This window comes from Mirounga angustirostris, unplaced genomic scaffold, assembly GCF_029215605.1.
Source record: "Mirounga angustirostris isolate CCGP_5_RB_7025 unplaced genomic scaffold, mMirAng1.0.hap1 SCAF_1, whole genome shotgun sequence".
Taxonomy (NCBI): Eukaryota; Metazoa; Chordata; class Mammalia; order Carnivora; family Phocidae; genus Mirounga; species Mirounga angustirostris.
In genome coordinates this window covers 54,451,131-54,479,021 of record NW_026991709.1, presented here as the reverse complement: position 1 = coordinate 54,479,021, position 27,891 = coordinate 54,451,131, and the positions used below count along the sequence as shown (strand labels likewise).

The following is a 27,891-nucleotide window of genomic DNA, read 5'->3' as shown; positions in this document are numbered from 1 at the left end:
TATCTACCAGTGTAATTAAAGTAGTACAGCCTTACAATAAAATTATAGCAATGAATGGAAAAACTGTAAGAATGCATCACACAAATAATATATAGGTAAGCATAAAAAACATAAGTATCAATAACTACAGCAAATTTATATGGACTACACATTCCAATTTAACAACAGACATTGTCAAGTTGGATATAAAGAAGCAAGACCTATGCTGTCTATAAAAACTCTCTTTAAATAGACATATATACAGGTTGAGGTAAATAAATGCAAACAGATATACCATGCATATATTAATCCAAAGAAGATAAAAATGACTAACAGGTACATGAAAAGATGCTCAACATCACTAATCATCCAGAAAATACAAATCAAAACTACAATGAGATATCACCTCACACCTGTTAAGATTAGCTATTATCACAAACACAAAAGATAATGAGTGTTGGCCAGGATAGGGAGAAACAGGAACCCCTTTGGTGGGAATGTAAACTGATACAGCCACTAGGGGAAACAGTATGGAGGGTCCTCAAAAAATTAAAAACAGAATTGATCCAGCAATCCCACTTTTGGGTATATATTATATATCCAAAGGAAATGAAATCTCTAGCTTGAAGAGATACCCATATCCCCATGTTCACTGCAGTATTATTTACAATAGCCAAGACATGAAAACTATAAATGTCTAACATGGATGAATGGATAAGCAAAATATGATTTACACACACACACACACACATACAGGAATACTATTCAGCTATAAAAAAGAAGGAAATCCAGCCATTAGTGACCACATGGATGAATCTGGAGAGCATTATGCTAAGTGAAATAAGCCAGCTAGAGAAAGCCAAATACTATAGGATATCACATATATGTGGGAGCTAAAACCCCCCAAATTCACAAAAACAGGAAGTGAAATAGTGGTTGCCAGGGATGAGGGTATGGGGAAAATGATAAGGGGGTCAAAGGGTACAAACTGGGGATCCAATTCCAGTGTACAGCACAGTGACTATAGTTAACAATACTGTTTGTATACTCGAAAGTTGCTAAGAAAATTTTTTTTTTTTTTTAAGATCTTATTGATTTATTCTAGGGAGACAGAGAGAGAGCATGCATGTGAGCAGGGGGAGAAGCAGAAGGAGAGGCAGAGAGAGAGAATCTCCAGCAGATTCCATGCTATGCACAGAGCCCGACATGGGCCTTGGTCTCATGACCCTGAGATCACAACCCCAGCCGAAACCAGGAGTCTGACGCTCAACTGGCTGGAGCTACCCAGGCGCCCCAGAAAGTCGATCTTAAAAGTTCTCATCACAAATACACATGAAAAATGTTAACACATCCATCACCTCACACAGTTAACTAACCTTACTGTGGTTATCATTTCACAATACATATACGTGTATCAAATCATCACTTTGTATACCTTAAACTTATATAATGTTATATCTTTAAAGAGCTAGGAAAGCGGCACCTGGGTGACTCAGTCGGTTAAATGTCCAACTCTTGATTTCGTCTCAGGTCATTATCTCAGGGTCCTGGGATCAAGTCCTGTTTGGGCTCCGCACTCAGCAGGGAGTCGGCTTGAGATTCTCTCCCTCTCCCACTGCCTCTCCACCCAACCCTCCCTCTCCCCCCCACCCCGGGCTCATGCACACTCTAATAAATAAATCTTAAGTTTTTTTATTTTTAAGACTTATTATAGGGGGAAAAAACCAGCAGCAATATGGAAAAAATAAATAGATCATGACCAACTGTTATTTATCCCAGGAAAGTAAGGTTGGTGCCCAATCTGGTCTGATAACAGCATTTCAAAATAAGTGAATGTAATTCAGCATATTAACAAATTAAAGAATAAGAAGAAAACCATATGATCATCTCAACGCATGCAGAGAAGCATTAATTCAATACCCATTCATGATCAAAATTTTCAGAAAAGCAGGAAAACAAAAGAATTTCTTCATCCTAAAAAAAGCTCAACTATAATCTACAGCTAACAACATACTAAATGGAAAAAAGTGGTCTTCTCTCTAAGATCTAGAAAAGGCAATGATGTCTACTCTTACCACTTGTGTTTAACATTGTACCAGAGGACCTAACCAGTGCAGTAAGTAAAGAAAAATAAACACAAAGTATATAAATTGGAAAAAAGAAATAAAGTTGTCTTCAGCCACAGATGATATGATCATCTGTAGAAAACCTCAAAGAATCTACAAAATGCTATTGGAATGATTAAATACCAAGTCACAGAATACATGTTCAGTATATACAATTCTATATAATAACTAGAAATTAAAATTTTAAAAATATCATTTGCAACAGCATAAAAAAACAAATAGGGACAATCTGACAAAATATTTACGATACTGTACACAGAAAACTATACAACATTCCTGTGCAACATCAAAGAAGATATAATTAAATGAAATTATAGTCCATGTTCATGGATGGGAAGCCTCAATATTGTTAAGAGCAAATCATTCCTAAATTGATCTACAGAGTGAACATAATCCCAATCAAAATCCCAGCAAAAAGTTTGAAGAATTTTATAAGGTATTTCTTAGATTTATTATAAAACAGCAAAGGATCTAGAACAGAAAAAAATAGTTTTGAGAAATAAGAACAAAGTTGAACTCACACCACCTAATTTCATAAGATAGTACAAAGCCATAGTAATGAAGATAGTGTGGTATTGGTAAATGGACAGATAAATGAATGGAGCACAAAAATGAGTTCAGAAGGACAATATATATAATCTATAGATTACATATATGTATATAGATGCGACAGAATGAACCTTGACCCTTATTGTCACACCATATGCAAAAATTAACTTGAAAATGGATTATAAATCTAAATGTAAAACCTAAAACTTTTTAAACTGTTAGAAAAAATACAGGAGAAAATCTTTTGATTTGGGGGTGGAAAAATTTTTCTTAAAAACACAAAAAACATTAAGCATAAAAGAAACATAAGACTTCACTGAAATTATTAATTTGTGCTTTTTGAAAGATAAGAAAATAAAGACATTCCATGGGCTAGGATAAAATATTTTTAAAATACATACTAGATAAAGAACTTTTATCTGGAATATACAAAGAAATCTTATAACTCAAAATAAGACAAACAATCCAATGAAAAAAATGGGCAAAAAATTAGAATAGATAATTCATCAAAGAAGATATATGGGTAGCAAACACATGAAAAGATATTCAACTTCATTAGTCATTAGGCAAATGCAAATTAAAACCACAATAATACACCACTACACACCTGCAGAGAAACTAGAACTCTCCAATATTGCTGGTGAGAATGGTAAAATGTACAGCTGCTTTGAAAACCATTTGGAAGTTAGTTTCTTTAACCTTAAACATATACCATATGACTCAGTACTCTTGCTCCTAGGAATTTGCACAAGAGAAATGAAAGCATACGTCTATACAAAGAGTATATATGTGAATATTTATAGCGGCTTTATTCATAATAGCCCAAACCAGAAACAACTCAAATGTCATCAACTGTTGAATGAATAAATAAGTTGTGGTACATCTATACAATGGAAGACTACTCAGCAATAAACAAAAATAAACTAGTGATAGATGCAATAACATGGATGAATCTCAAAAGCATTATGCTAAGTGAAAAAGTTCAGATGCAAAAGACTTTCCTACTAAAGGACAGTAAAAAGCAATACTATCAGAAAAGATATTATATAAGTGGTTACCCAGGTATAGAGGTTGGGAGAGGGGAATGACTACAAAAGAGATTTGGGGGAAACTTTTGGGAAGATAAAAGTATTCTGTATCTTGATCATGGTAGTGGTTACTCAACTGTATACACAGAAACTCATTTAAATGTTTACTTCTAAAGATTTAATTTTACTGTATATAAACTGTAGCTTGAAAAACCTGACCTATAAAAAGAACTTCAGTGTTTAGAAATGCATTTATAAATGGCACTTTTATAAAGAAGAGCAAGAAAAGGATGACTGTGATGGTCGGGATAACAGTTACCTAGGGAGAAGATGAGGAGTTGGGGAGACAGGCACAGTGAGTGCTTCTGGAGTGCTGGCAAAATCCTATTAACTTGGGTGGGGATATGGGGCGCCTGGGTGGCTCAGTCCTTAAGCGTCTACCTTCGGCTCAGGTCATCATCCCAGGATCCTGGGATAGAGCCCCACATCGGGCTCCCTGCTCAGTGGGAAGCCTGCTTCTCCCTCTCCCATTCCCCCTCCCCTGCTTGTATTCCCTCTCTCGCGGTGTCTCTCTCTGTCCAATAAATAAATAAAATCTTAAAAAAAAAAAAAAAAAAAAACTTGGGTGGGGATACAAAGGTGTTTGCTTTATGATAACTGTTAAACTCTGCATTTGTATTTTGTGAGCTTTTCCTTATATATATTTTAATAACAATAAAGCACCATCCTGTTTTTCATTCATAAAACCCCATGAAGTAGCTCTTCCAGTTTGGGTACTGAGATCCGGTTACGAGAGGATTCTCCCACAGAAAACAACTAAAGAACCTGGGCGCAGCTCCCTGAGGCACTGGAGAGTAGAAAGAAAAGACCAACTCTGCTGAGAGAGTACATGCTCAGGGGAGAGGAGGAGAGGGCTGGATGAAATGTTGGTAAGTTCACCTATCTTGGAGCTTTTAGCCTGGGGCTAGGTATAGCCTGGTGGAAAACAAAAGTCTCCTCCACTGCAGGAACCAGAAAATTGAAGCCTGGGAACCATGGCTACTGAAGAGAGCAGGGGAACCCCAAAAGGGAAAGAGTCAGAGAAGAGATCCCCAATTGTTTCTAGCCAGACCTCTGACTGCCGAACCACACATGTATGGAACACTCAAAGCAGCTCAGGTGAAGGCAAAAGATCCGAACTGAGACTGAACCCCCCCCCCCCAAAAAAGAGTTCACAGTTCATATCCAAGTTAATTGACTGTCAAAATAAAAGTAACATACCCATTGCAGAATAATGGAATTCAGAACCTCTACATCTGTCATATATTCATTGGGTACCAGCTATATGTCAGGCACCCATATGGCATTATGCTATGCACTAGGAATATACTAGTAAGCAAGATAAAGTGCTTGCCTTCAAGGAGATTACAGTCAAATGGAGAAGATAGCCAAGAAAGTATAATAAAACTTAGTACAGTTGACCTTTGAACATGGTTTGAACTTTACATGGATTTTTTTTTTTTTTTTGGTAAATTCAGTATAAATGTATTTTCTCTTTCTTACAATTTTCTTTTCTCTAGTTTTTTTTTTAACAATACAGTATATAATACATATACAAAATATGTGTTAGTTGGCTATTTATGCTATCAGTAAGGCTTCCAGTCAACAACAGGCTGTTAGTAGCCTGTTAAGTTTTGGGGGAGTCAAAAATTACATGCAAATTTTTGATTGTGGGGGGCAGGGAGGGTCAGCACCCCTAACCCCCATATTGTTCCAGGATCAACAGTAAATTTTTTGATAGAAGAAGTAAAGGAAACATGTGATAGATACACCTAACCTAATGTAAGTAAGTCTTTCCAAAAATTTTAATCAGGCAAAGCCAAAGGAGTAGAGTATCCAAGCAAGGCCTGGAGGTCCAATAGATGGCATACTTAAGAATTAAAAGAAGCTTGGTATAGTTGGTGCATATACAGTAAGAAAAGAATGACGAGAGAGGACACTAGTGAGTGCAGCAGGGACAAAGTCATCTAAAGAGCCAACCTAAGAAGTCTGAACTAAATTAAAAGCCATGAGAAGCCTCTGAAAGATTTTTAAACAGAGATGTGATATAGTTCCATTTTCATTTTTGAGAAGTGTTCTTGATGGCTATGTAAACAACACAAGTGAAGAAAGGTAAGGCTAAGAACAAAAAGGCCATTTAGAAGCGGTTTCAGAATTCCAAGTGAGAAATAATAACTTCATTTAGTTTAATGCAAATGTAGGGACAGAAGTAAGGAGGCATTTATAATATTTTTAAGAAGCTGAATTGACTGGACTTTAAAAAATTACAGAGCAGTGTTGGGAAGAAAGATTGCAAGTCCATTTGTGGGCATGCTGAACTACAGATATTTTTGGAAAAAAGAAGTGGAGCTATTTAGTACACCAATAATAGATCTAGATTTTAGGAGTGGAACCTGTGCTAGAGGTAAAGACTTGGGTTTTCATTAACTCATGAAGGAAAACTGATGTCTTAGAAATCAATGCCATATTCCTGGTAGACTGAAAAATGGTAGAAATTTACAGAATCAAAGAATTAGGAGAATATTTTATATTGAAATTTCTAATTTCAATAGCAATAATGCTCTATACCTCTTTGAGTTCCCAGCTTATACTGTATCTTCCTCTGCAATATAGTTTTCTCATCCAAGAAATAAGAAAATTCTAATTGTCAGACAAGCTTGGAGGCCTGGATGAGTTTTGAAAGCTAAGAGAAAGTTTTTATATCATAACAACCTGATTTAAATAACTTTAAGAAAAATATGTTTTGTGGGGCGCCTGGGTGGCTCAGATGGTTAAGCGTCTGCCTTCAGCTCAGGTCATGATCCCAGGGTCCTGGGATCGAGTCCCGCATCGGGCTCCCTGCTCCTTGGGAGCCTGCTTCTCCCTCTGCCTCTCTCTCTCTCTGTCTGTCTCTCATGAATAAATAAATAAAAAAAAAAAAAAAAGAAAAAAAAAAAAGAAAAATATGTTTTGTTTTCAAGAAAGGATTATTTTCATACTTAAGGGAAAAGTATCCACCTAATTTACTCTTATTTACTTTAGAATTTAAATGTCTACAAAGTGGGGAGAGAGGGGGAAATAAATGTCAACCAAATATAATTTTTTCATACAGCTAATACTACCTTTAAACTTAATGGAGCTCCAACAAATGAACAGAAACAGAAAAAAGCAGCAAGTAAAAAATATATACATGCTCAGGAAAATGAATATTTTATTTCAAGCTTACCTTGCTCCTAAATTTTCAATGGTTATATATTCATCCTTTCTCACAACTTCAAACTGCAAGTGATGGAAAAAAAATAGCCCTAAAGTAGTTCAATTTTCAAAATTCTTTAGTGTTACTTCTTAGCCTTAATATTTGAAAAAAGACAGAATGAAGCTATAGAGGTTTCAAAACAAATAAAACAGAAGTAACAAGGTGAGCCATAAGCAATCCTAATCAAACAACAAACTAGAGTTGATCTGAAAAAGCAATCCTATTATATATCAGTATAGGATTTAAATGCTGAATCTGAAATACAAAAATATATATATGTGAAGAAAGAAATAATACATATTTCTAATTTTGGTTTATTTACTTATATACTGAAAATTCAACAAGTTATTTCATTAAATAAAAAAAATTAAGTGGATACCATTTGAGTATGTAACAGGTACAATATGTTCTACAGATATATTCATGGGAAGATGCTCACAGACTAAAAGAAGTTCAGAAAGTCTAAAATTGTTTTTAACCTTGGATGGCACAGAATTAGATTATCATTCTCAGTTTATGACAGACTTTCCTCATTGGTACAGCCATTGCCAGCTTTGTCTCTCTCCCTCCCTCCCCCGTGTGTCTTTATTTTTAATTTTTTTTTTTTTTTAATTCCTAAGGACCACATAAATAGTACTTTGGAGAAATCAAAGCAATAGGAAGGTCAGAGAGCTTAGTCATCATCAAAGAGAAAAAATATGACTAGAATACCATTATTATGATTCTCAAATCTGTTTGAAGTAAAAAATACCATTCCAGTGAAAGCAAACAAAAAAATAAGAAAAGATACTCACCAAAATTTTAACAATTCCAGGTACATCACATTGTAGCATCCTTACCATGTCACCTGTACATCCTTCCTTCAAACATTTTTTCCCACTAAAGGTCTAAAATTATCAATAGAAAAAACAACCAACATTTGCATCAACATGGATGGAACTGGAGGAGATTATGCTAAGTGAAATAAGTCAAACAGAGAAAGACAATTATCATATGGTTTCACTTATTTGTGGAATATAAGGAATAGCATGGAGGACATTAGGAGAAGGAAGGGAAAAATGAAGGGGCGGGGGAATCAGGGTGAGACGAACCATGAGAGACTATGGACTCCAGGAATCAAACTGAGGGTTTTAGAAGGGAGGGGGGGGGGGGGATGGGTGAGCCCAGTGATGGGTATTAAGGAGGGCATGTATTGCATGGAGCATGGAGTGCTATAGGCAAACAATGAATCATGGAACACTACATCAAAAACTAATGATGGGGCGCCTGGGTGGCTCAGTTGGTTAAGCGACTGCCTTCGGCTCAGGTCATGATCCTGGAGTCCCGGGATCGAGTCCCATATCGGGCTCCTTGCTCAGCAGGGGGTCTGCTTCTCCCTCTGACCCTCCCCCCTCTCATATGCTCTCTCTCTCTCATTCTCTCTCTCTCAAATAAATAAAATCTTTAAAAAATATATCTAAAAAAAAAAACAACTAATGATGTACTGTATGGTAACTAACATAATAAAAAAAATCATAAAAAAATACTAATAGAAAAAATATAAAATAGAAATAGAAAAAAAATCACTAATGTGCAAATCTGATTAAAGTTAAAAGCAGATGTTGCTAGATGGTAAAACAAAAGATGTGGATAAACATTTGAGAGTTAGCTGTTTAAAGATAGTCCATTTCATGTATCAATGGATTTCCTATTTAAAATGCATGATCACACTTTTCTGTCTCATCATTTCTATTTCAAAGTCTTCAAGTACCAAAAACAGCCTAAAATGTATTCACTGCCCCTAGGGAAAGCAACTTCAAGTGAAATGTACTGATTAAGCAAGTGTAAAAAGGAATACTGAATATCTACCAGATATATGAGGATTCCAGGGAAAAGAATAAAAATGTTGACTCCTTTCTCTGGTTCTGAACTTGCTATTTCCCCTGGTTAAGTTATTTAGTTTTCTTGTACTTCTTTTTCTGAGGTTGAGCTATATTGATTGCCCTAACAATCAAAGAAAGTGAAAAGTATTCATATGTTGCTTAAAAAAATGAATTAACAACACTTCACACAATGATTTTTAGTGTACAATGCAAGTTCACGTTTTATCTAGTAATCCTCACAATCTTAAGAAGTAGGTAGTACTATTCTCACTTTATGGTTTAGAAAACTGAGTCTCTGAATGACTAAATCACCAGCCTAATGTAAAAAAAAAAAAAAAAGTAAGTGGCTCAATCTGGACTTGAACCCAGATCACCCAACTCTATATACAGTGCTCTTTCTACTTTGCCACAATTGCTTTATAAAGGTTTTCTGTTGTCTGCACAATATAAGCACTCTAGAACCAAACAGTATAAACCCAACTTATGGCCATTAGCTCACTAAAGAGTAATCAATATAGAATTGGGCTTTGGATTTCTACTTTCATAAGAATTTAATTTAGTTATATTACTTTAGGTAAATATAAATAATTACAAATATATGATTGAAGACTATAAACTTTATTATTTTTCTCTATCCCTTAAAAAAGAAACTATCCTAAAATTGTATATGTCCTTTCCATTTTTTTGTTTAGCAATTATATTCTTTGATTCTATGTCTTTTATGTGAATACACACAATATTTCTATTTTTTTAAATTTTTCTTTTTTTTTTAATCAGTGTGTGTGAGCACAAGCAGGGGGAGTGTCAGGCAGAGGGAGAAGCAGGCTCCCTGCCAAGCAAGGAGTCCGATGTGGGACTCAATTCCAGGACCTTAGGATCATGACCTGAGCCAAAGACAGCCACTTAACTCACTCAGCCGCTCAGGCATCCCACAATATTTCTATTTTTAAGAGCATAAACTTCTAAAAGGAAGGGAACAAATTGACAGAAATTACTAACCAAAGCAACTAGCAGAGTATCCCCTGCAAAGATGTGTTTAATAAATGGTGATGATGAACAAAGAATAATGAGGAGAAGAGCATCAGAGACATTAGGGAAAGAAAAATAGAGTGAGAAAAAAAGCAGAGGATGTGAACAGGAAGAAATGGGATGGATAAAGGAAGAAATGCTGTAAAGTTTTGAAGGAAAAACAAATACCTGATCGTTTTCACCTGGATATTTTAAATTCTTGAACTTTTTCCAACAAATTTTATGGAAATAAACACAGCAGCTTTTACTGCACATTAATTGAAAAAATCCCTGGAAAAGACAAAAGTAAGCTGTTGATATGGAAATAATAATTCATGTAGGTATAGAAAATACTACTGTAAGTCTCATTCATTCATTCATTCACTTATTTAGACATGAACACCTTAAGTGACTTTCAAAATTATGCTGTAACTAGGTGAGTTTTACATGGCATTCAAAATTTATCAACAGATCATTAGTAATCAAAGAACTTTATAAGTCATTTTTCATAGGTCCATTTTTTACATCACTAAAGACAGAAGCATTAGGACAAAAAGAAAAGGCAGTGATGGGAATAAGCCAATGTAATATTTTCCATATACTGACACATATACTGTTGTTCTGATACAACAAAATATCAGAAATTTGGTGAGTGACCTTTTTAGAGGAATATGTTATCTACCCCTCTTCACCTCCATTTTTACATTTCTCTTTTCCTCCAGCTCCAATTCCATACCATTTTCCCCTGGCATCTCTGTTAACAATCATTAGACCTGATCTGCAATATTAATAACAGCTACTGTATTATCCCAAGGTATAAATTTCTAGTCCTTCCCAGTATGTACTCCCTGGGAACTACAGTCCTGCTTCCTTTAAATAGGTAAACTACTTGGAAGACAAAGATCTAAACTTTGTGGCCAGGACCTGCTGCTGCTACATGCTGTCCATGTGACTGGAACCCTGGAAGCCTTCCTGGGAAACCTTAGGACCATACCACCATGTCACCTAAACCAGACCCAACTTGCCCCCACCCTAAGCACCCCACTTCACCAGGCTCACTTCCCAATACCTGTGTTACTCTAATGAATACATTTTGGATTTTTCCCCCCACCACTCAATGTATACATCATGCCTTGCAACTGGATTTCCATTATATGAAAGAAGTGGTGTCAAATTGACACTGATGGTCACATCTCATCCTATCTTGTGATTTCGCACAGCCTTATTCTGATATAGCCAGAGACAACTAGATTTGATGTACTTTGCTGAATTTCTTCAAATCCAGGCTGGTTTCATTTTGCTTGCCCAAGACCCATTCAACAGATAACGATCACTTACTTAGTAACAGAATTCTTGAAGAGTAACAACCTTTCTCCTTAGTAAAATGCTAATATTCTCAACCTATAACATTTCAAACTATAAAGAATATTTTACATAATTTTTACTGTTATGATTGCAGGGACATTAACTATAACTACAGAGACATGTGAATATTACAAAATCCCTAGCAAAATCGATTCATTTTTTATTGACTCACAGGATATATGTAATTTCTGCTCACTATGAATCTAAGTTCTTTGAGATACTCAGTTTTTTTTAAAGATTTATTTATTTGAGACAGAGGTGGAGAGAGTGCAGGTTCACACTCAAGCAGGGGGAGGGGCAGAGGGACAGAAAGGCAGAGAGAGAATCTCCAGCAGATTCCCCACCACTATCTATTCGGCTTCAAGCCAGAAATCTTAAAGTCATCTATTGCATAATGGATTCCATCACCCTTTGCATGCAATACATCATCAAGTAATTGTTGCGCCTTTTCCATGATGACCTGAGCTGAAATCAAGAGTTGGATGCTTAACCAACTGAGCCATGCAGGCACCCCGAGATATTCAACTTCTTAACTGCATTACTACTATAATTAAACTAAGAACTCTTTTTATTTTTTTTAAAGATTTATTTATTTATTTATTTGACAGAGAGAGAGAGAGAGCACAAGCAGGGGAAGCAGCAGGCAGAGGGAGAGGGAGAAGCAGGCTCCCCGCTGAGCAGGGAGCCCAATGCGGGGCTCTATCCCAGGACCCTGGGATCATGACCTGAGCCAAAGGCAGCCGCTTAACCGACTGAACCACCCAAGCACCCCTAAGTACTCTTTTTAAACAATATTTTGATGCATGATGACAGTAATTTTTATCTAAGTTTAATTTTATAATTTCATTTTTTTAATTTTTTTTAATAATTTCATTTTTAAAAATACTTAAATTTATATTACCTTGTAATTGGTGTTCTTTAAAATGTCAGCTTCACAAGATCGTTCACAATCTAGATAACTGCAAATAGTCTGCTTCATTATATTATTTTCTGTTGTCTTGATAAAATCATTAAGAAGATCCTAGATTTTAAAAATTAAAAAAATCTCATGAATTATTAGTAACAAGACGGCAACACTTCCAATATTTTACCTTAAATAATATGTCCATTTTATTATCTCCCTTTTTGAAGGCATTGTATGTTTTTTAAAATAAAAAAACAGTAACATATTTTCCTCATTCAAAGTAAACAATATATGGGAAGGCCCTAAATTAGAAATACTGGGTTTATTACTGAACATAAACATGGAGAAAGGAAAAAAGTCTATGTCTGAAGCTGTACCTCTCTTCACCATCCCAACTCATAGCATAACACCTGGCATGTTCCTATTAAAAACTACTTCCTATTAAAAACTATCATACACACACACACACACATCACGGGAGCCCAGGAGGATCTGCTAGAACTGGTCCCCAAAACACCATATTGGCAGTGGGATTCCTGGAGTGGTGCAATATGCCACTCACTGCCATTATGGATAGACGTAGCATACAGAAATATGCTTCCAATGTTCAGAGTTATAACTTGGAATGCAATTTCCTATTTTCAAATGCTGATTAAATGTAGGTGAAACACATTATGAACTCTATGTTAAGCAGGTCCTTAGACCAGGTCCTTAAAACTTATCCCTTAGAAAGAGAGTATTACAAGATTTCAAATAGTATTTCTAATATACTGAGAATATACAACATGACAAATAAGCTCCTACAGACTTTGATAAATCTAGTCACCATTCATAACATTCCTTTGATGGCATTCAGAATTTTAAATTGATAGCTGATACTGAAGAATAAAGATGTTTTGACCAAGTCAACTAAAATGTTTTAAATATCAAGATAAGAGAGAAAGGCATTTAAGGACCTGTCATATGAAGGTAGTATATTCTGTCAGCATAGCCAATAGCCAAGTGGAAATGCAGAAAAAAGAAATAGGCTCACAGAATGTATATAACTACTGCAGTTTCACAGATCTCAAACTTAATAGTTCAATATTGATCTACTGACACACCCACCAAATATATGCCACATATATACATAAGCCTATATGCAGCTATATGAGTATACTTATCTGTGTTCTCCATTTTCTCTACCCTGCCCCTTGTCTTCTTTAGAACACTAACTACAATTTGTAACTATTAGTTGTTTTTTTTTTTTTCCTTTTTTAATTCTTTTGTTCCTTGTTCTTTACTCCTTATCTCTTGCCTCTAGTTTTTGGCATTCATTCATTCAACATATTTACTGAGTGCCTGTTATAAGCCAGGTTGTTATGGAAGTTAAGGGATGTTATGGATGTTAAGGAGAAAGCAGTAAACTTAGCAGGTCCATGGGACTTACACCAATATCATCTACCACTATCTATTCAGCTTCAAGCCAGAAATCTTAAAGTCATCTATGGCATAAGGGATTCCAACACCCTTTGCACACAATACATCATCAAGTAATTGTTGCGTCTTTTCTCAAAATACATTGCAAATTCTTCCATTTCTATCTCCATTGCTAACACTCTGTTTTACCTAGATTATTAGCTGTAATAGCTGTCTAACTGGTGCCCCCCTTCCCCACCTACTCTGCTCCAAGGTATTCTCTATACAGAAGCAAAAAATGTTAGTTCCTTGCTTAAAACCCTTCAATGGCTTCCCACAGTACCTAAAATAAAGTCTTAACCCTTACCATGGACGGACTGCAAGGTTCTGCAGAACCTGCAGAATCTAAATTCAGTATATCTAGCCATCTCTTTGAATTCATCTCTAGCCTTGCTCATTATAAAATTCATATGGTTTTATTTTTTCAGTTCTTCAAACTTGTGTGTCAAGGCCTAAGGGCTTTCCCACACTCTTTTTCATTTACCGAGAATACTCTTCCCCCAGTCTTTACAGAGCTAGTTCTATTCTCAACCTTCTGGTTCCCACTTAAATATCACCTCCCAGAGAGGCACACATGCATATGTGCATCTATACATATAGACAGGTATATACAGGTATATGAGTGTGTATCTGTTCCCTATTTCTCATTTTATTATAATTTGATTATATCATTCCAGTGTTTAAAAGTCTTCAGGGGTTTCATATTAACTTCAAGAAAGGGTCTGAACCCCATACTTGGCTTATATAAGGCCTTCCAGGATCTGGCTGACATTTACCTCTGATATATTATGCATTCATGAAACAAAAACAGACTGTCATTTAAAAAAAAAAAAAAAAAAAAGGAACATTCGTAACAACAGAAACTCTTGGTAGATAACAGCTGAAATAATCATTAAAATTAAAAATTCAATAAAAGGATAGGAACAAGGGTAATGTTAAAAATAACCATATGAAAGGACACTACCCTGCTATATCCCCCCACAGGATGAGTTTATCTAAGGGGATATATGAAGATAGGAGCAAATGGGGCAGGGTAGGCCTTTGGTAGAACTCACCTAGGATAAAGGGGTACAGGCCAGCCCTCTAAATGCCCTAAAAAAACTAATCACAATGTCTGGGAAGCAAAACTTTTGGTGGGGTACCAGGCACCAATCATAACAGATTAAGAACATGCTGGCCTACAGCCACAACAGGGTCACTGAAGCACTCTGCCCTACCAGACATTAAACCTTTATTGTATTTTAAAGAAGTACAGGGAGGGAGGGCTGGTGGAAAGTCCAAAGCAGCTGGAATGGTGGCTGGGTGCCCAAGAAACCCATGGCAGCAACTGTTTTTGAAATAGTACATAAATATTTTAATCTTATAACAACTAATATGATAGCACTAGTGTGCACTGGTTGATTATCAGGCCTACGCAGAAAGTTACAGTTGAGAAAAATCTCCTAGAAAATAAAACAAAAAGATAAAATGTAATAAATAGGGGAAAAAACAAGAAAATCATAGATTTAGTCAAAGATATCAAGTATCTGAATAACAAACATTTCATAAATAAAATGAAAAAATCATCTAATAAATTTTTTGAATGTCCCAGAACATTTTCAAAACAGCTCAGAACACTAGGGAACACAGAATATCCTAAAAACTCCCAGAAAGAAAAAAAAAAATAAAACAGGTTATAAGCAAAAGATTGAGAATCAGAACATCAGATTTCTCAAAAGTCATACTGGAAGCAAGGAGATAACAGAAACACTCTGAAAACATGAAGGAAAATAATTTACAACCTACAATTCTATGCCCAGGCAAGACATAAATAAAGTGTGCAAAAAATAAATTATTTTGAAGACTTGAAAGGTCTCAAAAAATTTACCTCCCAGTCATACCCTTCTCTAAGAAGCTGCTGAATGAGTTGTAACACCAGAACAAGGAGTAAACCTAAAAATAGAAAAACCTGAGATCTAAGAAACAGAGGATTCTACATAGAAGTGAAGGTTAATCCAAGGAATAAAAGAAAACCCTAAAGCAAATTTAATAAAAATGTATAACTATTGGTAGGATGGGGAAAGAGAAGCGTATGTATAAAGGGGATGTATAAGAGAGCTAATAAACCCTCCTCATCTGCCACAGTGGCAAGTCAAAAGATAGTATCTAAAATGGAGAAGTATTATAAAAAGCAGTACACATCTTTTCAAAAGATACAGATATATCAAAGAAATATGCCTAGAGAGCTGGAAGAAGGTGTCTCTAGTTAGGAACTACAATCAGAGATGATGGACCACAGACTGTTAATGTTAAGTCTTTTAATATTATTTAACAAACTTTAATATTATTTAACAAACTATTATTTTGCTGGAAACAAAAATTCACTAAAAATATTTGGATAATAAAGAAAAATATTTTAAAAGGAGGAGGAAAAAGAGAAAACTAAGACCAAGTAGGGACTGCTTTAGGCAAGCACAAAAGTTTAATGTTAAAAATAATATATAAAATCATTATTAAGTCTAGGTTTAAAGTCATGTGATTTTCCTGACAAATGCCAAAGTGTTTGCTTCTACTGATTACTGAGAGCTATGTTAAAATAGTACTCTGTGATTGAAGAGTTTTCTATCTCTCCTTCTAGTGTTACCAGTTTTTGTCCCATATATTTTGAAGCTATATTTTTAGGTTTATACAATTTGAGTTGCTATAGCTTCCAAGAAAACTGAATTTTGTATTTTTTCAAAACATCTGCTTTGAGGAATGGATCTGGCTTTCAACTCAGCCAATATATAAGGATCTAGAAAGGTTTAAAGTAAAAGTCTGGAAAGAGATCATTCAAACACTACGAGAAACCTACTTTAGCTATTTTCATACTAAACTAATTAAAAAGTTACTTTAATATGGCTTAAAAGATGGATAAAAATTACCGCAGAATTAAGAATACCAAGAAGGTGTGAGGAAATGGAAACTCTCATACTTCATCTTAAGAATACAAACTGGTGGGGTGCCTGGTTGGCTCAGTCGGTTAAGCATCTGACTCTTGATTTCGGGTCTAGTCATGATCTCAGGGTCATGAGATCAAGCCCCGAGCCCCATGTGAGACTCCTTGCTCAGTGCAAAGTCTGCTTGAGATTCTCTCCCTCTCCCTTTGCCCCTCCCCCAGGTCATACGTGCACACGCATGTGTGCCCTCTTTCTCCCTCTAAAAAAAAAGAAAAAAAGAACACAAACTGGTACAAACTTTGAAAAGAAATACGAAGATATATATCAACAACTTTACAAATGTGTAAAGACTTGATTCACTATTCCACCTTTAGAAATTTGTCCTATTGGAATTATGTGGGAAATGCACAAAGATCACTTTACATAATAGTGAAAAACTGGAATGTTTAGGATAAACTAAATGTTCAATAGCAGGAAACTGGTTACACAAATTAAAGCACAGTTACATGATAGACCATGAAAAAAAATCATACTGTACAATAATCTAACTACTGGGAAATTCACAGTATGTATTTCCAAACTACACATCAATGTGCATAACATCATTCCAATTTACTAAAAATAAAAGGTACAAGTGTTTATACATGTGTGTCTGGAAAGACATAAATGAAAATACTAATAGTTTCTCCATTTGAAGAAATATGGATGATTTTATCTTTGAGCACTTTTATATCTTTCAAGTTTTCTGAAATAAGTTTTTCAAGTTATCTTAGTACTTTTTAAATTTAAATCAACAACAAAATAATGGTAAATATAATTAGTAAAAAGAATTAACTATTACATTTAGCTCTAGCCATGTGAAGTACTGGACTGGTATAGCTTTTAATCTTGTTTGTATATATTACAAATCTTGTTATTTGCTAACCCAGCCACCTCACTTCTCTCTGTGCTGAATCTTACATTCTGCACTAGGTAATGGAATCAATGTTGTTTCTTATATAAAAAGCTAATTTCCAACAAAAGAATGTGCTTGCTATAGAATATGACAAAGTTAGAACAGACCACACTTCACCAAAAATGACTCTGATTAGTCACAGATGAAATGTTCTTAAACAATTTCTTACTTTAAAAGTTGTAGGTAAATCTTCATCTTCTGTAGGATCTATGTCAAACCAATGATCATTTGTATCTCCTATTTCTTGTAAGCTTTTATGAAATTCTAGCAGTCCTCCATTATATCTGCAAGGCATTTTAAAATAAGGTTAGTTTGAATGGGACTCTAACTAGATAGTTTACCAGTAAGACAATAAGCAACCCCCCCCCCCTTTTTTTTTTTTTTTTGTGGTAAGTAGGGTGGTGATAACCTCTGGCATGCTATAGAAATACAAATGCTAGGACTCTCACCTGTGGTAGATTGGGATGAAATACAGGTGGAAGGGGAGGCAATAGATTATGTAGTAGCTCAAGCTTGAACAGTATGGGGGCCATGGTAATTAAAGGGATTGTAGAGTTGGTTGGCTTTTGTCTACTGTCTTGGAAGCCTTGAAGAAAGAGAATGACAGGCACAGGTCAGCCAACTGTTGACTCAGGGCACACTGTGAAAGACAGAGGACTCTATGGCAGCATTTAAAAAGGCTCTCATCTCCTACAGTCATAAAGATAATCTGTACTGAAAAATCAGGCCAGATTTAATCACAAGGTGAAACAAACTGCAAAAGAGACCAAATGCACCTCCTTGACAGGACTATTACCAATTCAGGACACTCTGTGAAAGCTAAAAGGTCTCTATGGTAACATTTTAAAAAACCTTTATCAAGACTAATCTTGTAAGGGCAGACTGTGCTGAAAATGAGGCCCAGTATTTAATCACAAGGGTAGAACAACAGCAGAGACTAAAAGCACTGCCTCAGCAGGACTGTTATGCTAGAATCAGGGCTTTGATAGGAAACAAGTCGACCCTGAGATCTGAAATGGGGACATTTAAATGAAACCTCTAAATTGTCCTGAACCCTCTGGCTGACAAGGACCCCCTTTTTTTTTTGCTAGAGGAGTACAGAATCCCTTTACTGACCAAGCCAAAATATCATCTAAGGTGCATATATCAAAAGATGAAGCCCTTCCTTCTCAAGATCCTCTCCTATCTCTTCTCATTGCTCACAGACCAATAACTCTAGGATCGGGTATAAGCAGAGCCCAAGTGGGAAAATAGAGTCCCTGCCCCTAAAGGAAAAGCTGATTCACCACAAGAATTGCAGAACTTGACAAGTATATACTGGCAGGAACACATGTGGGAGTGGATCTTAAGAGTGCCAAACCAACACACAGACACAGCTGCATAGGGAAGTGTATGTTGATATGGGATGACTCCTCCATAGTTCAAGATTTACTTTCCTAGCAAGGACACCTGAGCCACCTGAGCCAACATGCTGCTGAGGCTACGTCAAGCTTGGATCCAACAATGGCTTACAGTAATTGAGGTGGAGATGCTGGAAATTTTTTGGCAGGGTATTGAAGAAAGCTCAGGGAGATAAGGATGTTAGAATGGACTTCCTACATAAGACCAAAGAAGCCACCACTAGACAAAGCTCCCTGGAAAGGCCCAGAAGACACTCCATCCATTAAAGCAGTTAAGAAATACACAGTGAGAAAGGCACCAGTGTCTTTGAGCAGCTCAGTGGTAACTGTTCTCTGTAGGCCAAGGATGAAAGTAAATGATGCTATCATGTGACTGGGCTTTCTGGTTATCAGTGATATGGAAAACAGATTCTCTCCAATGCCCAACGGTAAAGAGACTAAAGAGTAGTTCACACATCTGAGGGAAGGACAGCAGTATACATTCTTTGTCTTGTCTCACAGCTATGTGAATTCTCTTTACGATATAGACTAAAGAGATTCTGACCATCCTGAAATTCTGCAAAACATCACACTGGCCCACTATATTGATGACATCATGCTAGTAAATGGGAAGCAGGAAGTCTTCTGGGTAGAACAAGTAAAAAACAAGCATGCCAGAGGATAGAAGATAAACCTTACAAGAGAATCAGGTAACTCCCACAGAGGTGACTCTTTTAGGAATCCCATGGTTGGGCCCAGCAGTAATCTTGCATAAGGATTGGCACAGCTGCCAAATTCATCTTTCAAAAGTCTCAGCCACACATGATTTCCTCAGGAAGACTTCTGATTCCCAGAACTGGACTGGGTGTCCAGTGAAGACTATTTATTTATTGCATTTTCTTTCATAGCTCTTTATCATATTTCATAATTATTTGTATAACTGATTATTTGATTAAGGTCTATAAACTTCACTATACTATCAGTTACATGAAGACAGGAACTGTCTATTTTGCAAACTCTCATATCCCCAATACTTAGCACACACAATCTCTAGACTATACTACATTCTTAGCAAATAAAATCAATAAATTAGGGGCGCCTGGGTGGCTCAGTTAGTTAAGCAACTGCCTTCGGCTCAGGTCATGATCCTGGAGTCCCAGGATCGAGTCCCGCATCGGGCTCCCTGCTCGGCAGGGAGTCTGCTTCTCCCGCTGACCTTCCCCCCTCTCATGCTCTCTCTATCTCATTCTCTCTCAAATAAATGAATAAAATCTTTAAAAAAAAAAATCAATAAATTATGCTACAAAAGCTAAGGATCTCCATATAGGAAGTAAATAGATAGTCTGCACAATTACACTAAATGTGTAATCCCCAGTATTTCCCAAACCCAGCACCTGGACCCTTTCAATGCTTTAGAAGCTCATTTATACCTTAAACATCTATTCCCACTGGTGACAGTATTAATAACTATAATCATCATTTATTTATTAAACCTAGCATTTTTGTGTTCTGAGCACTTATTTAATCATCTGCAACATCCTTATAAGGTAGGCACTATTATTAGTTCCATTTTACAGGTAAGAAAAAATAAGGCTGAGTAACATTACATTTCTCAGGGTCATAGATAGGGTACATGGCAGAAAATGTATTTAAACCCAGGTCTGTCAGACTCCAAAGCCTATGTTCCTCATGTCTTTGCTACACTGCCTTTTATTGCCATGAACTGTTAAGTTTGATATTTAAATATTCTCAAATACATGAAATAAATTATTACCTATAGGAACAGGTGAAGAAGAACCAGTAGAGCACAAATGTCATGATATCTGGTATACTATAAAAACTTTATCCCATTTCACAATGCTAAAAGTTGAAAGGCAAGATCTGCCCGTTTATTAAAATCCTTACCTCTTCTGAGCACAACGAAGCAAACCACGTCCAAAATAAACTAAAGACATAAAGTTCTCACAAATTTCATTCTCTTGGATCACCATCTTCATCACTAGAAATTTATTCTCTGCTTCTGTGTAATCCTGTAGTAACATAAAACTAGGTTTGGCTGATATAAAAAGCATTTGTTTTCTTTTACAATAATTATTTTCCAAACTGGAGAAGTCAGAGCAGCTTTCATATTGATACAGTCATGTAGTCATTTATTCACATCTCTAACCCTAGCACCTGTGATCACACAGAGATAATGTATTCAGTGATTCAAATACTTATTTACAAAAGAACTTTGATCTTTAGCCAACGTTTCAAAATGAACATTTAGAGAATTTCTAAAATCAACCTTTTGTCAAAATGAAGTCAGTGAGTGTAAGAAGATTTACAAGGGACAAATAACACATGCTACATACCTCTTTCTTTCCTCTTTCAGTAAGTGCTACTCCATACAAAAACAGTAATGTCAAATAATAACCAATATTAATCTGATGTGCCTAAAAGAAAAAAAAATATCTGGTTATTTAGACTAAGCTACTTTTCAGTATACCAAGCTTAATTAAATATCCTAGGCCTATCAAAAAAAAAATGAAATCTTACCATTTGCAACAACATGGATGGAACTAGAGGGTATTACACAGTGAAGTAAGTCAATCAGAGAAAGATAATAGTCATATGGTTTCACTCATATGTGGAATTTAAGAAACAAGAAGAGAATCATAGCGGAAGGGAAGGAAAAAGAAAAGACAAAATCAGAGAGGGAGACAAACCATAAGAGACTCTTAACTATAGGAAACAGACTGAAGGTTGTTGGAGCGGAGGTGGGTGGGGGGATGGGGTAACTAGGTGATGGGCATTAAGGAGGGCACTTGATGTAATGAGCACTGGGTGTTATATGCAACTGATTAATCACTGACCTCTACTTCTGAAACTAATAATACACTATATGTTAATTAGTTGAATAAAAAATATCTTAAGCCTACTTAGTAATTATTAAAAATAGTAAAAATTATCATTATATTGTCAATCATCTAGTAAGAACAACAGCAAATACATTTTAGATGTATTTGACAATTTGACCCTGAAGAAAAAGGATAGTTGATAATCTCGAAATAAAACATTAGAGTTTGATTAACGAAAATGGAAGCCATCAGGATTTATTGTCTCCTTCCCCCTCCCACCCCCACATGCTACAAATGGCTAAGATCTCCATACAGAAGTAGTAATGAGTACAACTATATTCTGAGTACCCTGAGTTCTTCTGAATATGGGGGTGGGTCTTGGAGACTCCAGACCCAACACCCACTGTACGAATGCCAACTTCCTAGTTTTGATAACATAAATTGTTATGTAACCTGTAACTACTGAGGAAAACTGAGTGAAGGGTATGCCAAGACCTCTCTGCACTTTTGTATTCTATAGCTATATTTTTGCAACTTCTGTGCATCTAAAATTACCTCAAAAAGTTTAAAAATTGTCCATGAAGAAAATTATTATACATTCTGTTCATAAGCTCTCTACTAACTGAAAATCATAACTGTATCTTTTGTCACATTAACTTTTTACAATGAGACTGTCCCATACTATAAACAAGATTTTTTTTCAAGTACACAGGGATGATAAGCATCTACAGGATATAAGTTTTCTTCTTTACTGATCTAACTGTATTCTCTTACCTAGCAGAGTTCTCATGGCCAACAGTACACATTTATGAGGTAACTGGCTGGAGTTAGAAGTTTGGCTTCAAATTGATCTCAGTGGAAATAGACATGTGTATTTGCTCTCAATGAACCCATGTAACTAACATCTAACTGGTTTCCATCTTAAAATTCCCATCTTTGCAGAGATGGTAAAATGCAGTTCACAGAATAGACACTTAACACAAGACTACATGGGTTTGTATCCTGACTCCACTACTTACTACCTGATGAATTAAGCAAGTTGTTTAACCTCTATGCTTCAGTTTCAAATCTATAAAATGGGAATAATGAGGTGGGGTGCTTTCAAAGCGTAAATGAGCTAATCCTTACAAAAAGTGTCTGTCATATAGCAAACATTAAAGAAGTGTAAACTATTATTTTGTAACTTAAAAAAAAAACTGGCTTCATAAATAATATGACTGAGCCTTTGGCTCATACAACCCTAAAAAGAACACTTTGAGGATAAAATGTGGAATTGTGGTAATGCTACAATTACAAGTACAAGGTAAAGAACTCAGGAATTCAGAGATGTAGGCAGTACATTTCTAACCAGTATGCTCTGCCCTTTCCTTCCCACCTTCCCCCCCACCAATAGCAGGGATTATTCCAAGTATTGGAACTAAATGGATATAGAGATATTATTGACAACTGTCCCCTGCCCTCACACCACCTCCTACAACGAAGTTGCCCCACCTATCCTTGGCAGTCTTGAGGAACAGGGAGATACAGCAGTAGGCTGCTCTGATCATGACAATTCCAATTCTGCTCAACAATGCTACCAAGAGAGGGATCTCCTCCATTTCCTTATATAAGACTCATTTTTGAAATAATGCCTAAATACAGCAGACTAAACAGTCAGCATCTGTTAATGTTGATTTTATATTCATTTATTTTACTGCTTGGCAACCTGGTTAGTGGGAGAAAGAGATCTTTAGCATCCCAGAGGTTTTTGGGAATACTTGTTAATGCAAACTCCCTTTTGTTACCTCTTTGACTCCATGTAGAGAACTCCTTTAGGGTGGTATATATCACCGCTTAGAACCCTCATCCTGAGAGTACTAAACAAAGATGATTTCTCCACTTCCTTGTACATCTTAGGGATTTGGTGTCTTTGGCTACCTTGGTTGGTACCTAGGTAGTTCTTTCTTGAAGATAACGCTAATCCATCTTCTACATGTGTGCGAAACTTAGTTTACTTTACGAATCCAAAGCATTCAAAGAACTGATTTTTTCCTTTTACTGTCCTATACTATTGGTTCTGATTTTTGATGCCAGTTTCACTTTTCCTTAGATTTTCTATTTATTTCTAAAGTATCATTTGATACTGAACATATTAAGCATATCTCGTCAATTTTATCTCACATGAGTACTCATTAACAGATAACAGAAGTTCCAATTTTTACAAATATAGAAATATCAGGAGTTGATTAATAACTAGGAGGAAAGGAAGGAGTAATTTCTGAAGTTTATAACTCTCCGTTTCAAATGGGAAAGCCCGTGTTTACTAGTTCAAGTTTCTCTTCATTTAAGATGAACAATTTTATGGTAGGGAAGGGGACTAGATTCGGCTCATTACAGAGATGCAGTCATAAAGTACAAGACAGAGGAAGGAAATCAATTTATGCATACCTTTTTTCCAGAGGTAAAAGGAAAATACAAATTGGTCTATACCTTAAAACAAGGATTGCACTGGCTACCCTCTCATTGGAAAATGTTGTCCAAGTCCACTATTTCAAACTTTCAAACACTTACAGTATAATTAGTGGCCTGAATGTTCCTAAGCGCTGCTTCCAGTTGTGTTATCAAGAAACGTAAAGTCAGAACAGGAACAATTTCCTCCCCATTCTGGCTGTTAGCTGCAACTTCTCTCTGTGGAAATAATTTGGTCAAAAATTTCTTTAACTTAAAGCAAATATCTACATACATTTTTATTATACAAGTAATACACGCTAGTCGTAGAAAATCTGGAAATGATTTTCTAAAACTCCACACTATCAGGGCACCTGTGTGGCTCAGCTGGTTGAGCATCTAACTTTTGATTTTGGCTCAGGTCATGATCTCAGGGGTTGTGGGATTAAGCCCCAAGTTGGGCTCCTCGCTCAGCGGGGAGTCTGCTTCTCTCTCTCTCCCTTTCCCCCTCCCCACTTTCTCTCTAAAATAAATAATCAAATAATAAATAAAAATAAAAATCTATACCACCCAGATACAACTGTTCTCTCATTTGTTTCATTTTGAGTAGTCTGACAAATCTTTGTAACTATTTCCTCAAAACACTTAAACAGCATTCCTATGCCTGCCAAGAGTTGGCCACATCCACTCCTACTTTAGAGGAAAGTGGTAATCTCAGTTTATTCTCATACTTTCTGTTCTCTAAGCATGGCTAAAATTTTCCTTCCAGCCCTGACCTGTAAGAATGCTGACTTAATTCCAACACCAGGGCAAGGCATCTTAAGCTGCAATCTGATTGGAACAAAACTAATATAGGATTTATTATACACCATACTTTGTTATTTATATGGATGAAATGAAAAGGAGGACTATGTCTTATCTTTGTGTCCATTTCTCAGTGCCTTGTACCTACAAGTGCTTCACTTAAATTCCATTATGTGTTTAACAATATATTATCTGTGTGGAAAGTTTAACCTACACTTTCTTAACATGGTTTCTTATATACAATACTTCGTTTTTCTCCTAGATAGCTAGATACTTTGTCTCCCCAGCACTCAATTAATGAACCTCTTCTCCATCAACACATACATTCCCTAAAGTAATCCACTGTCATGTTTTTAAATAATGTTTTTAAATAATGTCTACTTGGACAGTTTCCAAGTTTGTATTTCCAGCTCAGAACTATCACTTGAATTCCAGACTCATTTACCCAACCAGTTACTCAACAGTAACTGTTGAATTTGAGTAAGCATATAAAACCTAACACTGAAGTTCCACCTCCTTTAGAACTAAAAAAGCTGGAGAAGATATAAAAACTATTTTTTGAAAGCAACAGAAAGCTACCAAGGCATTGAAAATCTCTGGGGCCAACATTCAGAGAGAAGGAAAGCCTAGAGACATGAGATTGACTTTTGTAGCCACTTTTCTCCTTAAGGCAATTGCCATTTTCAGTTGTGGCTGAGAAGCTGGGATGCTAGGCAGTTTTTAGCCAACTTACAAAGCTGGGGGGAAAAACAGAATGCATTACCTATCAAGGATGAGGGACCCTGGAAAACACTTCATCCTTTTGTTGGGACCTTGAAGAAATATACCCTTAGAGTAAGAGTGTCAGTTTTGGTTCCAGCTTGAATGCAAGTAGTTTATTTGGGAGGTGCAGAGAACAATGGTAGGGGAATAGAAATGTGATACAGGGAAGGGAAAACAGGCTTTAAATTGATAGGTATGTTATTTTTTTTTTTTTTTTTAAGAGAGGGAAGTGGGGGTCAGGGGGAGAGGAAGAGAGAGAATCTTAAGCAGGCTCCATGCCCATCATGGAGCCTGATACACGGCTCGATTTCACAACCCTGAGATCATGACCTGAGTCGAAATCCAGAGTCAGACACTTAACTGACTGAGTCATCCAGGTACCCCACAGGGTGTGTTAGTTATCCACAATGGGTGACTAGATACACAACAGAGAAACTCAGTAAAACAGTGAAAAACACAAGCCTCCGTATTATTCAACTCCAAGGGAGAGAAAACTGGGATATTTGCAGAACAACTCCCAAGGCTTATTGACTGAGTGGTGATGGGGTGATGCAGGAGTATTAATTCCTTGGGACTTCCGAACTGCCATGAGAGGTACAGGTCTTCTGTAGTTCCAGGGGGAAAAAAAGCCTTAAGGCATAGAGAAATAGACATTGAAAACTGGAAATTGTCCAGAGCATACTGAAATAAGAGGCCAAGGGGCCAAGGGTTATGTGCAGGGCACTGATAGTATCTACTACAAAAGGTAAAGCATAAATAGACCCTTCTTCACAAAACAGAAGCTTAGAATCACCTCAATCCCCAGTTGAATTAAGTGATCTGCTAGAAAAGCACATTACTAAACAAAGACTTTGTCCAGTTAAGGAAGGTTGCTCTAAACCAACTCAGGCAGCCACTGCAAGTAGCAGAATTCTCTATTATCCTTTAGATGACTATGGAATTAGTTTTGATGTTTTCATGTTCATTCATGATTTGGGTTATCTTTGCCTTTTTAAGATTCTTACCAGGAATTTATCAATTTTATAAAACAAGTTTTGGCTTTATTGACTTTCTCTATTTTATTTTCTTATTCTATTTCAATAGACAGATATCTTTACTACTTCCTTCTTTTGACTTTGTTTTTAATTTGCTGTTCTTCCATTAATCTCCTGAACTTTATGTTTAGATGATTGATACTCAAATTTGCTTTTTCTAATATTTGCATTTCAAGCTATAAATATTTTTTGAAGCACATATTTTACTTATAACACAAGCTCTGATATATATTTTTTATTCAGTTCAAAAATTTATCTAATTTCCACTGTCATTTCTTTTCTTACCCATGGGTATACCTAGAGGTACATCTTAAGAACAGTGATTTTTTAAGTTTATCTTTCTGTATTGATTTCTAGTGGTTAGAGAACATGCTCTACATGTTATGATTCTTTGAAATTTGATGAGACTTGCTTTGTGACTAGCACATGGTAAATTTTTGTAAATGTTCTGTGTGCACTTAAAAAGTATATATATTCTGCCACTGCAGAATGGGTGTAGTGTTTTGTGTTTGTATGTGTGTGTGTGTGTGTGAATTAGATCAAGTTTGCTTTGGTTCCACTAATTTTGTGTTCATGTTGTATCACTTATCAAGAGATCATGTTAAAATCTCCTACTGGGATTCTTAATTTGTCCAATTCCCCTTTAGTATTATCAATGTTGTCATCTTATACATAACAGTTCTATATGCATTTGGGTCAACTTCTGGAATTTCCCTTCTATTTTCTAGACCTGTCCATAGAGTCAATAGCAAGTAATACAATCTTGTAGTTATGAGAGCTTCATAGTAAGTTTTAATATCTAAGTGGGCAAATTCCCAGCCCTTCTCCCCTACACTTCTCTTTTATAATTTTCTTGGCTAGCCTTCCTTTTATTTCCCATCTAAACTTTGGGATTAGCTTTCAGTAATAACAACTCCAAAAACCCTTTTGTCACTTTTTAATATGTGATATTTACAAATTTTAATTTAGGGAAAATTGACAGCTTTATTACACTGTATCTTCCTACATGTACTGCGTTCTATTTGGTCTTCTTTTCTTACCTTTATTAGAGTTTTAGAAACCTTCATTTATAGTTTCAATATAGAGTATTGATTTCTAAACTTAATGTGAAGAAAATCAGTGTGTAGATACTTGCTAAAATGCAGACTCCCAGACCTACCTCCAGAGATTTTGATTCTTTAGGACTAGTATGGAGTTCAGATAGTCTCATGTAGGCGGC

General features: G+C 35.9%; 1 protein-coding gene across 13 annotated transcripts in view; it reads right to left on the bottom strand.

The window, feature by feature from the left end:
* The window catches only part of DZIP3 (DAZ interacting zinc finger protein 3), a 96,699-nt gene that overhangs the window by 45,458 nt on the left and 23,350 nt on the right, over nt 1-27,891 (bottom strand). For all 13 annotated transcript variants that reach the window (XM_054504159.2, XM_064587496.1, XM_064587624.1 and 10 more), the window contains 8 exons: nt 24,196-24,312; nt 21,160-21,240; nt 20,711-20,835; nt 17,596-17,710; nt 12,093-12,212; nt 10,016-10,117; nt 7,751-7,843; nt 6,927-6,979 (listed from right to left, as the gene is read on the bottom strand). In XM_054504159.2, coding sequence (XP_054360134.1) covers nt 6,927-6,979; nt 7,751-7,843; nt 10,016-10,117; nt 12,093-12,212; nt 17,596-17,710; nt 20,711-20,835; nt 21,160-21,240; nt 24,196-24,312 — 806 coding nt within the window. The remainder of the gene's footprint in view (nt 1-6,926; nt 6,980-7,750; nt 7,844-10,015; nt 10,118-12,092; nt 12,213-17,595; nt 17,711-20,710; nt 20,836-21,159; nt 21,241-24,195; nt 24,313-27,891) is intronic.